The sequence below is a fragment of the Corticium candelabrum genome, chromosome 3, assembly GCF_963422355.1.
Source record: "Corticium candelabrum chromosome 3, ooCorCand1.1, whole genome shotgun sequence".
Classification (NCBI taxonomy): Eukaryota; Metazoa; Porifera; class Homoscleromorpha; order Homosclerophorida; family Plakinidae; genus Corticium; species Corticium candelabrum.
The window spans coordinates 8,723,421-8,740,919 of NC_085087.1; the positions used below are offsets into that span (position 1 = coordinate 8,723,421).

The window sequence follows — 17,499 nt, forward strand, 5'->3', positions numbered from 1 at the left end:
TGGCAACAAGAGTGATCGTGAGGTCAGTCACAATGTTTCACTGCTGCAAACGAGTTCATTGTTGTGTGCACGTGCGTGGGTGTGAATGGTGACCTAGTAAACGTTACGTTTTCAGGGTATTTCCCCAGAACTTTGGGGACAGGTGTGGTCTGTTTTCATTGGTTGACCAATGCTAGGACACGCTTCTACAGGATGGTTGTCTTATGTAATGCTTAAATGCGGTGTCAGACAAATTTCCCGGGCGCTTTTGCGTACACAACAAAGCCGAGCAAGGTGTGTTAAACCCGGCCACGCCTTATATTGCAGGTATATATTTTCTCAATTAGCTCTGAAAGTTTTAGAATCGACTCACAATAGTTCAACTAACAAATATGGATATGAACTTGGTGGCTTTTCATTTATGGTCACTAACATGGTCTTACCATGCTGTGTTGGTGAGTTCGTTGTGTCACTCTCAGGAGGAAATTCAACTGAAGACCGAAAGAAAAGTTCTTCAGGTATCAGGGAAATGGATGCAAGCTTATGATGATCAAATCAACTATAGCAAGTACAAGTCGTTGAAAAAAAGGACAGTACTACGAAAGATTGTACTGAGCAATGGAAACGTCTTGTTTCAAGAGCTCAACAATAATACATTCCTCAAGATCAATACCCATTCACGGAAGAGACTTGCAACGTTCGAGGTTGGTGCTATCACTCTAACTGCCATACGTAGTCGAGCTTCAATGTTGACAAAAATTTATTTTAGAAATCTCCATCTTGTAGTTCAGAATTTTATGAGATTCGCCAATTAAACCAACATTTCAGGTACTACATCAAGCATCAAACTGGAACAACAACCACAGCACACTTCCTGGCTGTTGTAAAACTAGAAAAGTTACCATTATTCGTATTGGGAAGCATCCAAGTGAACGACTGGAAGGGCGACATTGAGGATCACGAAGAACTAAAAACAAATACTGCCACACAGTTTCTGGAATGCCACTGGCTAGATGGCAATCGTATCTGCAGATCCCCATAAACACAAGAGAACATTGTACTGCATGTAGTGTATGTAATATTTGCTGAGCTCTATGTACATTTGATTGCTGCATACTTTGCAGCTACTTCTAAAGTCCAAGTACAGTAGATAGTGATTTTGTACATCCTACATGTATATAGCCAATACGATTTAATGCACATATAATCACAGATGTGCTAGAAATAGTGAAGATATGCTTGAAATAGTGAAGATATAAAAGTACAATACAAAGAGAAGTTTTGTCAGATAGAGTTGTAAACAAAGGTTGGTCAATACAGCAAATACAGCAGAAAGCCAAGGCAACTGCCACTCCTACACAAAAGAGATAATCTCACTCTGATCTTACGCATAGTAGTAAACAAGCCACAACCAAACCGCGATGTTTGTTACAGTCCCAAACTTACGCATTCTGTAACCTCACGTGAACGTAGGATGTCTTCAAAGTATGTAAACTCCTCCAACAATGCATGCACATACGGTACCGTGTTGAAATTGATGCAGCACACCAGCTGCATGTATCATAATAATTATGATAAAAACAACTCAGTTACTTCACTTATGTAGTGACTATTGGATAATCTCACTTCTATTTAACTTAATTAATATATTGAGAATTCAGACTGGATATGATGTGTGAGCTACTAAAATGTACGTAAATTAATTAAATTTCGCTGCACACGAGCTAATTACGTAAACAACTTAATTAATTACGTGATCAGCAATCCCCCCAACCAGGAGCATATAAAGAGAGATCTTCTCTCTTAGATGCTCCTACTCCAACTCACTACACACGCTCTTATGTAAATCGCATTGTCACCTACGATTTGCATGCTAGGAAATGGAAGAAGCACGCAGGTTACATACTAAGCATTCCATCAAAGTCTTACGTATACGTATCCAGGTGTGGCTCAAAAACTGCTATAGTGTTACTACTACTTGCCAAGTGGTATGATTTCTTCGTTGTTTCTTTGCCTACAAGTACTAGTAGTTGGATGGGTGGTAAACAGCCAGGAAGCCGTGTGTTCTTCGCTTGGAACCATAGTTGGGGGGTCTTGTGGGTACCAGTCGAGATGTCCTGGTGACAAGTGCGGACACAGAGACAATACGACGAGGGAAGAGTATGGATTGACTTATCGATGTGCTTGTGACCAGTTGTGTGATGTGTATGGAGATTGTTGTGCGGAGCTCGAGTTGTGCTCGGCTGCTGTGTCAGAAGAGCTCAAGGTAATCAGTGTGTGTGTGTGTGTGTGTGTGTGTGTGTGTGTGTGTGTGTGTGTGTGCATGTGTGTGTGTGTGTGTGTGTGTGTGTGTGTGTGTGCGTGCGTGTGTGCGTGTGCGTGTGCGTGCGTGCGTGCGTGCGTGTGTGTGTGTGTGTGTGTGTGTGTGTGTGTGTGTGTGTGTGTGTGTGTGTGTGTGTGTGTGTGTGTGTGTGTGTGTGTGTGTGTACCAGTGAGGGATATGACCGTGTGGGTTTGCTGCATGTGAATGGTGGGTGTGGTGCTAGTGTGTTTTAAATTTTTAGTGTCAATGTGTACCTCGTGGCAATAGTTATGGAGAGTTTGTAGTTTGTGTCATTGTACGTCATTGTGAAAATGTTGAATAATTCAGAGACAGACAGACAGACGGATTGTGAATAATAGTTCAATGTTTGAAAATATATGTATTGACAGACAGACAGACAGACAGACAGACAGACAGACAGACAGACAGACTGACAGATAGACAGACAGACAGACAGACAGACGGACGGACGGACACTCATATGTACATTGGAATACTTTTTGCAGTACTAGCATTGACTATATATACAGATAATATATTTACTACGTATGTTTTATAGAATGCTGTTGCAAATATGGAATGCGTCAATCCTTCCAGATTATTGAAAAATGTTAATAAAAACGCACTAAATTATGACGACGTCATCTTGGCTCATGGTTCAGTCTATGGTGTCTACATGATAACATCTTGTTCACAAACATGGACACAAGATGACAACAGTAACACAGTCAGGAAGAAATGTGAGACACCTGATCTGTCTGCAGCAGTATCGAATGCTTTATCTGTAACTCCTGTGAGCACACCAGACGTGACATACAGCAATGTTTATTGTGCTATCTGCAATCATCAAAATGTCAGTGATCTCACATATTGGAAAGTCGGACTCTATTGTGATGATGGTGTTGTGGGAGGTGATCCTTTTAATGGGAACGTCACTCTGGACACCACACTGCAACACTGTAGCATTTCCTTCTTTCAACAACCGACAGTTATTCTGCAGTTGCTTGACCCACTTCGGCCATGCATTTATGAAAATTTTATTGATACCTGTTTGTCTTATGATCGTTTAGTCAACACATCTAGAGCCCTTTCCAGAGAAGAATACAACTGTACGGCTAAACAATGCAAATTGTATGCTGACTATCTATATTTAGCATTGGATCTTGACACATATCAATTTTTCAAAAATCCTGATTGTGCAATTTGCAATGGTGTTGATGTGGACAAGTTGAGTTGTGTAAAGTTACATGCTTTACAAGGCAGTTGTGTTTTTTGCACGTCTTTTGTTGCTTACTTGGATTTTGGCAACACGGGACACTCACAGGTATCATTTAATTCACAAGTTGTGACCAAGTCGTGTGAAGTCGGACAGGTTTACAACCCAGGAATACAACAATGTCAGAATCTTGTTTGTCCTTCTTTGTTTCAGTTAGTTGATAATGAGTGCAAACAAACAAGAACCTTGGTGACGTTTGAACTCTATTTACATGCAAGAACAACAAGCGAAAATCTCCAGCAGATCATCAGTAGAAATCAAAGTTTCCATGCATTTCGGAATGTGCTGATCACCAACCTCAATCCATTTCTTGCTAATGGAACAATTTCTGAGTTGAACATATCTGTGATTAACACAACTCTACACATTAAACTTGTAGTTGATGTGATTAACAGCAATGACGTCATCAACAAAGTACGATCAGACCTGACCAATAGTTCGTTTCACTTTTGGTTCTCTGGAGTTTATTTTTATTTGTCTGCTGTCGGTGTTATACCACAACTGATCGAGTTGAACTGCATAGCTTACATTGCACTGAATGAGTCGGAGTATCTGCTGTTGGACAATGGTTCTCTTCTACTGACAGACAGTGGCAAGGTCCTTCCACCATCTGAGTTATTTGCTTTTAATGAAAAGATACATATCTGCAATGAGTTTAACCAGACGTATAATAGAACAGTGAGTGTGAAAACATGGAACTACAACACTGCAATTATTCTTTCGGTTGCTGCAAGTTGTGCTCTCGCATTGTCCTGTTGCTCTTTGCTTGTCACCTATTTACTATTCAAAGAACTGCGAACTCTTGCAGGTCAATGCATCATGAGCTATGCATTTGCAATATTCATCAGTCAGATCTTTTTCTTGTTTGGCCCCGGACTAACTGGAAATAGTGACGTGTGCACAGCAATGGGCGTTTGTCTTCATTACTTTAGTCTCTGTCAGTTTACATGGTCGAGTGTGTTGGCAACCGACTTGGGGAGGACATTTGTTTTGGATCGTGGTTATGTATTGAAGAGCAATTCTGGACGCAAGACATTTGGTCTCTACAGTTTGTATGCATGGGGTGCACCACTAGTAATATGCATTATAGCAGTGATTGTAGATCAGAAGACTGATGTTAATATTACCTACCAAAGTGCTAGAATCTGTTGGCTTCAACCAGCAATTGCCCTTCTCGTTGCCTTTGCTATTCCAGTTGCTGTTATCCTGGCATACAACTTGGTTGTCTTCTTAGTCGTGAGTGTCTCAATTTATCGGTCATCCAAGGCAGGAGCAAGAGCTCGTAGTGAGATGAACAAGGGAAATAGTGCTATTAGTGTGATTTGGAGGCGTTTCAAAGTATTTGCTGGAACTTCTTCTCTGCTGAGCTTGTCTTGGATCACAGCATTTTTGGGAGCATTGGAAAACCTTGACTGGTTGTGGTATCTATTTGCGGCCAATGTTATCCTTCAAGCAATTTTGCTTTTTGTTATATTTGTATTAAATGACAAAACTAGACGTTTGTATGGAAATCTTTCCACAAAGAAGTCTGATCAGGGATCGTCATCAAGGAGTCAAACGGCGACGAAGACCAAACACCAAACACAATTAGGAACTCCAGTGGGATCTATAGAATCTCTAGACAAAATAGATTCATCTAGATTGTGATGTTACCCGCAATGTGAGGTCACCAATTACAACTTTTCTGATCAAACTTTGCGCACGTCAGTTTTATAGAGAAAACAACATGAAAATAAAACAAACATAAATTAATATGAGGAAGCACTAGAGTACAGTCATGCATGCTGAACCCTCTGCTGGTGCTGCATGAACACATTGACTGGCACTTGGGATTGTTGCCAATAGCTATTTGATACCAATCCGCCAAAATTCCTCGCCAATCTTTCATCTTGTACGGTATTTCGTACGGTGGCATTACAAATGCAAGAAGACAGTAAAATTTAGAAGACAGAGACAACTAGAAATGGCACATAGAAATGACACCTAAATAAGAATGACAACTAGAAATGACACTTAGGAATGACACATACAGTATAATTCTACGGTTGCTCTAGAGAATGAAGTGGCACTGTCCTTGTGCGCGTGTCAAACTACACACACACAATTAGTGCCCACCCACTTGTAGTACCCGTATACTTTACCACTGACAGTTTCTGCAATTTCGTTATGGTCAGCTTCTGTGATAAATCACATGGAGGCATAGATAGAGGATTTTAAACCGCGTTTGTAGTGGTTTTGGATTTTATAGACTTTTTTTGGGTGTCGATGTATCACGTGGCACTACGCCAGTTGCTGATAGCTTTCCGACGAGAGGTCGCAGTTTTTCAATAGGCCGAACTCTGAGTAGTTGGCTGTCAGTGAAGCTGTGATATTAGTAAGCTGTGTTGGATGCAGTTTGGTCGGTTCAACTGTTTGTTTGTCTGTCTGTCTGTCTGACTGTCTGTCGAATGTTTATATTTCATACATATAGATACGAAAGTCCGTTGTATATCAATTAGACCCACACGGGTCTCTAAAAAACCATCAACTTAGGTTGCATGCAATTGGACACTATATATGTCACTAATGTCATTTTCTTTGCTTCGTGAGCGGTTCATCTTCTGTTTGCATTGCACCTTTGGAGAGCTACAGCGAATCTTCTTCTCCAGTAGCACTTGAAATTTTGGTCACTGTTACCAAGGTAGATGTTTTTACTTAGTTGAGATAATTGAGACAGGAATGATTGCTTGTCTCCCCCAACAATCGAAGTGTTCCATAACTAGAGGCACAAAGTTGAGGCATAATCCACCCGGCAGGACCTTCGACTGGTATTTCTCGACTTTCCTCTCTTCCCTTCTTACCACTGCTGCCCCGTCTTCTCGGGCTGCTCTGTCTGGTCTGTCTGTCTGTCTGTCTGTCTGTCTGTATGTATGTATGTGTGTCTGATGCTGTCTGTCTGTCTGTCTGTGTGTCTGCTGTCTATCTGTCTGTCTGTCTGTCTGTCTGTCTGTCTGTCTGTGTGTCTGCTGTCTATCAGTCTGTCTGTCAATACATATATTTTCAAACATTGAACTATTATACACCATCTAAGCACTAAATACTACCCAAGCCAAATAGGGCTTGGTTCTACCTACGACTGTTTATGTTTATGTGGCTGTCTGTCTGCCTGTCTGTCTGTCTGTCTATCTGTTTGTCTGTTTGTCTTCTGTCTGTCTGTCTGTTTGTCTTCTGTCTGTCTTTCTTTCTGCCTGCCTGTCTATTTGTCTGTCTGTCTGTCTGTCTGCATGCCTACCTGTCTGTCTGTCTGTCTGTCTGTCTGTCTGTTTGTCTGTCTGTCTGTCTGTCTGTCTGTCTGTCTGTCTGTCTGTCTGTCTGTCTGTCTGTCTGTCTGTCTGTCAGTCTGCATGTTCATAGATGTATTGAATAATATCAACGTTATTACAGACTATTGGCAGTTGCCCCCAAAAGGGCGGTACACTACAAAGTTACTTATCTAGCAATGAATAACTGTCACAATGGACGTCTTTTGACTTTGCCAGTCTTGACAGTTTCCTGCCTACGCTGGCATTGCATTTTTGCAAGGCAATGGATAGGTAGCTTGCCAGATCGAACGTCTTGAACTTCCTGCTATTCTTCTTTCCATGCATTTTCGTCTACAGACTGCTGGGACAGCTTGTGTAGAAATTTCATTGCATCTTGGCCCCAATGACCAAAGTCTTCGAACACTAATGCAATACAGTTAGAGGGGCGACCCCACACATCCAACTCGCTGGCACACTTCAATGATTTCTGGGTCTTCCTTACACCCGCAGCTGCACCATTTTCCACAGCTGCATGCCAGAGGGATGACGTGTTGTGCCCACGGAGGGGCCACGGAAATGTCAAGTTTGATATTGCAGCCAGATTGAGCGTTGAATGCAATGATGTCTGGTCGATCATGTCTGTCTATCTGTCTGTCTGTCTGTCTGTCTGTCTGTCTGTCTGTCTGTTTGTCTGTCTGTCTGTCTGTCTGTCTGTCTGTCTGTCTGTCTGTCAATTTCATTTATTGAAACACAAACTCTACGTTATGTTTCTAACACTAAATGCAAGCAATGTACTGAGTTCAGCTTTAGTTTAATGCAAGCTACTTTGATAGTCTCTATTGTGTATGTTCTCATCTACTTCGCCAGGGAATTAAGACACGTGTCAGCTGGTGGAGGATGACTTTAGCGTTACGTCATTGTAATATTATTGAGAATTTTTTCCTCCAATAACCTCTAAAGTCAGCTTCATTTATATAGCCTTCAATGTCTCTTGATCTTCTGGCTAGTTTGTTTAGATAGTTGGTAGCAGCTTCTGATCTCCAAGTTCCAAATGTTCAAATACCAGAGGAGTGAAATTGAGGCTTGATGTATTGCCAGCAAGTTGTTGTTTTTCATATTTGATCATCTTTCTTTCCTCCCTTCTTGCCTTAGCAAAACCTTCCTCTAAAGCTGCCTGCTGTAAAGTGCCTTGGCTGAAAGGATGAGCCATAGCTACATCAAGGTCATAGCTACACCCAGAGTCATACACAACTATGTCTGGTCTATTCTCATTTCCAGAGTAACAATGTCGAGGTTCTTTCTCGTGATGAATCTTTAATTCATGTAGACAAGTGCTCCATGCATTTACAATTTCATCGTGTTCTGTCTGTCTGTCTGTCTGTCTGTCTGAATGTTTGTTACTATCTCAAGTACACTTTCAAACTTATGCATTGATTCTGTAACCTCACATTACGTAGGATGTCTTACACAGTATGGAAAAATTCCTCCAACAATTAACGAACATACTGTATTTGCAGTATTCAGATATGGTGTGTGGGTCAGAGTTGCAGTATACCTATAAAATGTTCCACTGCTGTCATGCACACATGGGATAACTATGTAATCAAACTTATTGACATAGTCATTGTCACCCACTCTTTGTATGCCACAAGGAAACGAACACGAAGACATATGCATGGAAACGGAAGAAGCTCGCAGATATATGCATTACGTCAATCTGTTTTGTGTATTACGTGTACACGTATTATAGTGTGGCTTAATTACACTGCTACATTGTTTCTACTGATTGCCAAGTGCTATGATTGCTTTGTTGTTTCTTTGCCTGCAAGCAGTTGGATGGGTGGTAACCAGCCAGGGAGCCGTGTGTTCTTTGCTTGGAACCATAGTTGTTGGATTTGTGGGTATCAGTCTGGTGACAAGTGCATGCGGACACAGAGATGATGCGACGACGAAAAAGTATGGATTGAGTTATTGATGTGCTTGTTATCAGCTGGGTGGTGTGTATGGAGATGTGGAGGACATTTGTTTTAGAACGTGGTTATATATTGAAGATCAATTCTGGACATAGATTGTTTTGTCTTTACAGTTTGTATAGATGGGGTGCACCACTAATTGTATAATATGCATTACAGCAGTGATTGTAGATCAGGAGACCGATGCTAATATCGCCTACCAAAGTGCTAGAATCTGTTGGCTTCAACCAGCAATTGCCCTTCTTGTGCCTTTGCTGTTCTAGTTGCTGTTATCCTGGCATACAACTCGGTTGTCTTTTTAATTGTGATTGTCTCAATTTATTGGTTATTTAAGGCAGAAGAAAAGGTTTGTAGTGAGATGAACAAGGGAAATAGTGTTGTTAGTGTGATTTGGAGGCATTTCAAAGTATTTGCTGAAACTTCTTCTTTGCTGAGCTTGTCTTGGAGCACTGCAGTTCTGAGAATATTGGAGAACTTTCGCTGGTTGTGGTATCTATTTATGGTCAGTGTTACCCTTCAAGCAATTTTGCTTTTGCTATATTTGTATTACATGACAAAACTAGACGTTTGTATGGAAATCTTTCTACAAAGAAGTCTGATCAGGGATCGTCACTAAGAAGTCAAAGGTTGACGAAGACCAAACACCTACAAACACAATTAGGAACTCCAGTGGGATCTAGATTCTCTAGACAAAATACATGCATCTAAATTGTGATGTTGTCATAGAGTGTGACGTCATTTTAATTACAACTTTTTTTGATCAAACTTTGTGCACTTCAGCTTTACAGAGAAACAATGCGGAATAAAACAAACTTAAATTAATATAAATAGATCTAATAGATAAAAAGCTATGTTGCCAAACTGATTACTATTCAGAATCCAGTATGACGCGGCGGTAGGGTCTGGCTACGCGAGACTATCGTACGGCTCTGGTAAGACAAGACAGTGACAAAGACAGAGTCTCATGCAGACGGAAGAACACGACAGGTAGTGTTCTGTGAGGCGGGCCTAGAGTTGCGATTGAGGGCAAATGTATTCTTTCAAACGTAATATTGCCATAGAGACGTAGCTAGAGGCAACGCCTTCGAAAGATAACCCCTATCTTCTAACGGGGGTCACGGGTCTGTGCACTGCTCTCTTTTTAGATCTTGAATGGCACTGCATGTGAAGAGAGTGCCCGTGTCGCTATGTATCTAGCTATTGATTTTTAACTTTGATCTTTTGAAAATTAGACAATCGAGTCTAAGCAATCGTTGCCAGAGGCGGCAGAGCGACTCGCAAGTTGAGGGGATGGGCATGAAAGGACATCGGAACTACGAGGCATACTTGCTTGCAAAAATAGAGGTTGTACTCAAAGTTGAGGGTGTCCGCGAGTCTCCCCAGCTCCGCCGCCATGTTGCAATGTGAGCACTCGACAAAGTAACAGTGGATAGTGCCATTGTCTGTCACCATCGATCTGTACATAAATAAATGGTTTCTGTAGTTACGGTTACGCTAATTTGCCACTAGCAAGCGCGCGCTTGGTAGCCTACCAAAAGCGTTAAAGCTATTTATCGGTGACCGCCGTGCCTCCGCTAGTTATCCATCAGCCTTTTACCGACAAAAGAAGTGATAATAACCGCCATCAGAGAAGTTAGCCCTTGCGGTGTACAGTGTACACTGTATACTAGAGACTCGGCCTACTAAATCTTTTACTGGCAGGAAATCTTGCGAATGACGTTCTCACTCTAGGAACAGTCGAGCAAAGGATGAAAGAAGCGCAGGACGGGGACCGAAAGAAAGTCACATTTTCATAGATCTTAGCGAAACGCAACCACATTGGCAAATTTGGCCGAGATCGGTGCAGCGACTAAAAAGCCTATCGGCGCACAGAAAATCGCGACTCGCCTCTAGACACTGTCTACTGTATGTGTAGTACATGCACAATACCGTAGCACACGTACATGTATATTAGTGTAATTACCACCATTTCATATGCTCAACAGATTATTCATTTCAAGTAAACTTTGACTTACATTTCTCTACGAACATGCAGTTTCTCACAGTTTGACGGACAACGCGCTCAGCGCAACACAACAGACACGCAACATTTCAGCAAAGCTCTCATGCAGTCCCTGTCCTTCTCTCGATCAATTAGCTTGCAACTTAATTAATTGCGAGAGACAAAACATTACAGTTCTGTCCCAATACCCCTGAACGGACCGTAAAATCCGTGATAGTGGTCTCTTCCCACCTCGCAGGCAAGCGGATCTGCCTCTCCACGATTTGGCAAATACATGGTTGACATCATGTGTGCCCATTTTACTTGCATGAATTTCAACACGTGAGCATGTTCTGAACTGTCTGAGAGATCATTGTGTTCCGTTTCATCTTCGAGCAGATCGAAGAGGCAGCCACTTTCGGGGCAGTCGTGAGGATCGACGTTGGACGGGATCGATGATGTGTCGTTGGGAGAGAACGGTCCACTCCACGTTCCGTACAGAACTTGTCCATGGATGTACTTCCAGTTCTTGTAGATTATGCCCGATCCGATGCCTTCTGTTTGATTCACTCCGTCCTTGATGTGTTGTCCGAGGTAGACTTCGTCTCTAGGCGATTGCACCTCGTCCGTTTCGTCCAGCAGATACTCAGACATGTCCACGCCGTCGACCTCTGGAAGGCCTAAGGAGCTTGATCGCTCGTCGACGTGAGAAACGTTGGCCAGCGAGCAGAACGTCGTGTAGAGATCACACAACGCCATCAGTCCATTTTTTGTCTTCCCATGAGTACTCGAAGGCAAGATGCCACCAGAAGCGAAAGCATTGACTCGAACTCCGCCCTGGAAGTTGCTCCTTTTCCCTCCCCTTAGAGGATAGTTGGTCGCCCCACCTCCGGAATAGATGGGACCTTAACACAGCAAACACAATGGTACTGCATGTCACTGACAGAATCAGACACTGTTGTACAATAGCCTTTAATTAACGGGTGTTAGTTCTTAATATATATTGAGCGCGCGTTAATTAAATTGAGCTCCAACTTTACCGCTGCAGCTAATCAATTCTGCTTACCTCCGTTGTCCGACATCATAATCATGAGCGTGTCATCCCAAAGATTATGATTCTTCAAGGCGTCGGTTACCGTTCCGATGATGTCGTCCAGATAGTTGACCATTCCGGCGTAGATGCGACGGTGTTCGTTATCAATAAAATGGAACTTTGCAAGATACTTCAGCGGCACGTCCAACGGCGTATGAACGAGATGCGGCGCGTAGTATAAAAACAGCGGCGTCTGCGCGTCGTGGTTGCTAATAATATCGAGCATCTTGGCCGTGTACAACTTCTCCACATAGATTTCCTTGTCAACATCAACGTCAGCAGGACCGTCCGTGTCCCAGAAGTCTCGCAACTGACCGCCCGTTATGTTCATGTCCGGACAGTGGCTTGTCTTGTAGGTGCGGTAGTCACCCCCGTGGTGGAAAAATCCGTAGCTGCTGTCGAATCCCTTTCCTGCGGGTATCTGTTGGGGCACCACCATACCGGCGTCCCACTTTCCTATCTGATGTGTGGCATATCCGGCCGTTTTGAGCTTCTCCGCCATGCTCGTCATCGGCGGAGAGATGCCGGCGTAGCCGTCGACCTTGTTGCTCGGGTCGTTCATCGTCACGTCGCCGTTGTCGACGCTGACGTGGATGGGGAAGCGGCCGCTGAGGAGGGAGGCCCGGGAGGGGCCGCAGACGGCGTGAGCATAGAAGTTGTTGAGCTCGATTCCTTCTTCTTTGCACAGCCTGTCGATGTTTGGGGTGACGACTTCGTCTGTAGGTTCGTCTCGGTGGTAACCGACGTTTGCCCATCCCCAGTCATCGACCAGAACGAGAAAGATGTGTGGAGGTTGATTGTGTCTAGCACGGGCAACTGGGATCAGACATAAAGCAGTCAAGAGGGCCATTGCAGCCGGTCGGTTTGCCATCATGCCCTAGAGCTTGTGAAGCGATTTACTGGTAGATAACCCGTCAAGTGGTGTTCCTGTTTGCTTATTCATTTACCCAGGGCGGTATAATAATAGGAATTCGGAAAGACAGGCGGCCGCATATTATGAAAGCGTGAAGCCGTGTCCTTGGGTGTTCTAGTGGTAAACTGGTAGGTGACGGGCAAGCAGATATGTCATTAGCAATGACATGGTTAGTCTTCTTTGTAGAAATTTAATATTCAGGTCATCTAGTCAAGCCACTTTTAGGAATTCAACTTTCCGAAAGTTTGCACGTCTAAAACATTGAGAAAGTGACCTCGTTAACCCTAGGCGCGCATGCGCTAGGGTTACAGTATAGTGTTTTGGTGGACCAACGAGTAAACCAAGCAACGACAGATTGGAATGCATAGATAGCTTGCGTTCATTGTTTTTTGTTGTATATGGCATGTACTTAAATTGTCAGGGGAGCGGATGCCGCCAATTATATCAAAGTGGTGTGACTTTGGGTTCGGTTTGCACGACTTCACAAGCAAAAAGGATTGCCAAGGGCGTGGCCTACATACGCAATCAAATACAGACGATTAGGATACTCTGCGCCTGGGGTTAAGCACTTTAGTGCTTCTTTATGGTAAGTAGGAGGAGGGAGAAGTGTGTGGGACAGTTGAACGGTAACCTGCAGGCAACTGATAGGTTCGTGACAGACCTGACCTGCATGATACCATACCATGCCGTACCATGCCATGCCATACCATACCATATCATACCATACCATACCATACCATACCATACAATACCATACCATACCATACCATGCCATGCCATGCCATACCATACCATACCATACCATACCATACCATACCATACCATACCCTAGATAATATACCATAGGAATGCGATTCAAGTTTGAAGAAAACAACGATTCCAAATTGGAAACTCCTGCCTGTATACTACAGGATATCGTCGACACTGCACTCTAACAGTGTATGCTGCACAGGCCCGTAGGAAGCATTTGAAAAGTGGTTCAGTATAACGCGCGCTAATAGGGTGTGGTCCAATAGTGCCAAGAGAGCAATCTTCCAGCATACTAAAATTAGTCTCATTTACTAACAATGACTATAATACGTGGCTACGCAATGACCTGGGCAGCGTAAGTAGCAATTCAAGATGCTAGCATTTACTTTCGTTTTATCTATAAATATATTAGATATTTAATCACTTATATTTTTAATCAGAATTTTCGGGCAATTGTCGACTGTCCAAAGTCAGTTTTCAAAAATTACCCCGGCAAAACTGGAATGACCAGACTGCATGCATATAGGGTTCCTGCGGCTCTGAATTAGGCCTCCTGTAAAAGTTCACCTTAGAAAAGGTGGTCGGCTCGTATGTATACGGCCCTGAGTCTGTATAGACTACTACATGTACAATGCCATTGCACACATGTATTGTGTCAATAGAACACCATTTCATGTCTCTATTATTCTATATTTTAACTATAGACTTGACTTTCATTTCTCTACGAACATGCAGTTTCTCACAGTTTGACGGGCACACGCGCTCAGCGCAAAACAACAACAGACACACAACATTTCAGCAAAGCTCTCATGCAGTCATTTTCTTTCTCTCAACTTGCAACTTGCGAGAGACATCACAGGTCTGACCCAATACCCCTGAACGGACCGTAAAATCCATCATAGTCGTCTCTTCCCACCTCGCATGCAAGTGGATCTGCCTCTCCACGATTTGGCAAATACATGGTTGACATCATTATTGCCCATTTTACTTGCATGAATTTCAACACGTGAGCATGTTCTGGACTGTCTGAGAGATCATTGTGTTCCGTTTCATCTTCGAACAGATCGAAGAGGCAGCCACTTTCGGGGCAGTCGTGAGGATCGACGTTGGGCGGGATCGATGATGTGTCGTTGGGAGAGAACGGTCCGCTCCACGTTCCGTATAGAACTTGTCCATGGATGTACTTCCATTTCTTGTAGATTATGCCCGATCCGATGCCTTCTGTTTGATTCACTCCGTCCTTGATGTGTTGTCCGAGGTAGACTACGTCTCTAGGCGATTGCACCTCGTCCGTTTCGTCCAGCAGATACTCAGACATGTCCACACCGTCGACCTCTGGAAGACCTACGAGGCTCGCTCGCTCGTCGACGTGAGAAACGTTGGCCAGCGAACAGAACGTCGTGTAGAGATCACACAACGCCATCAGTCCATTTTTTGTCTTCCCAAAAGCACTCGAAGGCAAGATGCCACCAGAAGCGAAAGCATTGACTCGAACTCCGCCCTGGAAGTTGCTCCTTTTCCCTCCCCTTAGAGGATAGTTGGTCGCTCCACCTCCGGAATAGATGGGACCTTAACACAGCACAAAGTTCACAATGCTACTGCATGATGCTGACAGTCACAACTCCTAGAGTGCATATATATGTATGTATATATATATATATATATATATATATATATATATATATATATATATATATATATATACACATGTATATAATGGGTGGTGCATGGAACCTATCGGGCCATGACAAAACATTAGCATTTGCCACAAACATAAGCAACCTAATCTTAAGTCATGCTATTCCAAGTATAGCTTCGAATTCAATTCACTTGCATCAACAACTACGAGAAATTAACACAGTAAAGTACGCATGCTGCTACGAAATACCATGCAAGCCAACATTCTAACAAAAACGTTTTTCTTCGTAGCCTGCAGAGTCGACGTTGAATCTCAACACAGGGAGAACATTGGATGATTGACGGCATCCGCTTTCGTAACAATTTAGCACATACAACCATTCGGTACAGTGTACAGTATATCTACGCGAAGTAGATAATACCGCCCACATCCGTCAGATCGGTCGAACCGTCACACACAAAGCTATTTTAGGCTACTGCAACCCGAGCCCACGGGCGTCTTCGAGGTAGATATGTTCAATCATACTAATAAATTAACGTCTTACTGCGCAGTGGTTCTATAAATAAACCGTAACACGAAGACATGCAAACATGACAAAATATATTTACTGTAATACATATTTAGCACGCGTTAAACCAACCTAATTTACCGCCGCCGCTGCTAATCAATCCTGCTTACCTCCGTTGTCCGACATCATAATCATGAGCGTGTCATCCCAAAGATTATGATCCTTCAAGGCGTCGGTTACCGTTCCGATGATGTCGTCCAGATAGTTGACCATTCCGGCGTAGATGCGACGGTGTTCGTTATCAATAAAATGGAACTTTGCGCGATACTTCAGCGGCACGTCCAACGGCGTATGAACGAGATGCGGCGCGTAGTATAAAAACAGCGGCGTCTGCGCGTCGTGGTTGCGAATAATATCGAGCATCTTGGCCGTGTACAACCTCTCCACATAGATTTCCTTGTCAACATCAACGTCAGCAGGACCGTCCGTGTCCCAGAAGTCTCGCAACTGACCGCCCGTTATGTTCATGTCCGGACAGTGGCTTGTCTTGTAGGTGCGGTAGTCGCCCCCGTGGTGGAAAAATCCGTAGCTGCTGTCGAATCCCTTTCCTGCGGGTATCTGTTGGGGCACCACCATACCGGCGTCCCACTTTCCTATCTGATGTGTGGCATATCCGGCCGTTTTGAGCTTCTCCGCCATGCCCGTCATCGGCGGAGGGATGCCGGCGTAGCCGTCGAGCTTTTCGCTCGGGTCGTTCATCGTCACGTCGCCGTTGTCGACGCTGACGTGGATGGGGAAGCGGCCGCTGAGGAGGGAGGCCCGGGAGGGGCCGCAGACGGCGTGAGCATAGAAGTTGTTGAGCTCGATTCCTTCTTCTTTGCACAGCCTGTCGATGTTTGGGGTGACGACTTCGTCTGTAGGTTCGTCTCGGTGGTAACCGACGTTTGCCCATCCCCAGTCATCGACCAGAACGAGAAAGATGTGTGGAGGTTGATTGTGTTTAGCACGGGCAACTGGGATCAGACATAAAGCAGTCAAGAGGGCAACTGCAGCCGGTCGGTTCGCCATCATGCTCGAGTTATGTGAAGCGAATTACTGGTAAGTAACTTATCAAGTATGATCTGTTTGCATCAAATAACACTATACAATAAGAATCCGAAAGAGTACGAAAGACAGGTGGCCGCACACAATATAGAAGCGTAAACAGCCGTATGACGCGAAGTACTGGTTTACACTCGTTTAGGTAGCCCGTCAAGTGATATTTCTGTTTTGCTTTATCACTACAATAAGAATTCGGAAAGACAGATGGCGCCGTCTTTACAAATCATAAACAGCAGTGTCCTCGGGTGATTTAGATAGTGGTAGACTGGTAGGCGACAGGCAAGCTGATGTCATTAGCAATGACATTGGCTAGTCTTCTTTGTATGTATAGAAATTGAGAAACGTGACCTTGTTGTGGTAGGAGTAACTTAGGGGCTATAGTGTGTGAGACAGTAGAACGGGAAGCTGTGGTAGGCATGTCACACTATAGTTCATTCCCCGCCTTAACTGGTCTGGGGCCCTCTCCTTAACTGGTCTGGAGCCGGACCCCGCCTTAACTGGTCTGAAGCTCCGCCTTAATTAACTGGTTTGGGGACCAATTATGGTTTCCACAACCGGTCCGGGACCACTTGTAGCTGCCACAACTGGTGCCTCGGATCAGTTGTTACCGTAAGTTGTCCCTGACCATAACCCTGACTCTGACTCCAGCCTCGTTATTAGCCTCGTTATTAGCCTCGATCTC

General features: G+C 43.8%; 2 protein-coding genes across 2 annotated transcripts; both read right to left on the reverse strand.

Annotated features, from left to right (window-relative positions):
• Window positions 1–10,800: 10,800 nt before the first annotated feature.
• On the reverse strand, window positions 10,801–12,793 carry LOC134177515 (arylsulfatase B-like). Its single transcript, XM_062644305.1, has 2 exons — window positions 11,880–12,793; window positions 10,801–11,718 (listed from the first exon to the last, which is right to left on the reverse strand). Exons 1-2 carry the CDS (start codon window positions 12,778–12,780, stop codon window positions 11,003–11,005), a joined length of 1,617 nt encoding a protein of 538 aa, XP_062500289.1. The 5' UTR covers window positions 12,781–12,793; the 3' UTR covers window positions 10,801–11,002.
• Window positions 12,794–14,219: 1,426 nt separating this feature from the next.
• On the reverse strand, window positions 14,220–16,784 carry LOC134177788 (arylsulfatase B-like). The gene is made up of 2 exons (XM_062644569.1): window positions 15,887–16,784; window positions 14,220–15,138 (listed from the first exon to the last, which is right to left on the reverse strand). Exons 1-2 carry the CDS (start codon window positions 16,782–16,784, stop codon window positions 14,423–14,425), a joined length of 1,614 nt encoding a protein of 537 aa, XP_062500553.1. The 3' UTR covers window positions 14,220–14,422.
• Window positions 16,785–17,499: the final 715 nt, after the last annotated feature.

What these genes read in the sequence shown, in the direction of transcription:
- LOC134177788 (XM_062644569.1), bottom strand. Translation starts at nt 16,784, where the DNA reads ATGGCGAACCGACCGGCTGCAGTTGCCCTCTTGACTGCTTTATGTCTG. An exon ending in TATGATGTCGGACAACGGAG is followed by an intron (nt 15,139 to 15,886) that starts GTAAGCAGGATT and finishes TGCTGTGTTAAG; the next exon opens with GTCCCATCTATTCCGGAGGT.
- LOC134177515 (XM_062644305.1), bottom strand. Translation starts at nt 12,780, where the DNA reads ATGATGGCAAACCGACCGGCTGCAATGGCCCTCTTGACTGCTTTATGT. An exon ending in TATGATGTCGGACAACGGAG is followed by an intron (nt 11,719 to 11,879) that starts GTAAGCAGAATT and finishes TGCTGTGTTAAG; the next exon opens with GTCCCATCTATTCCGGAGGT.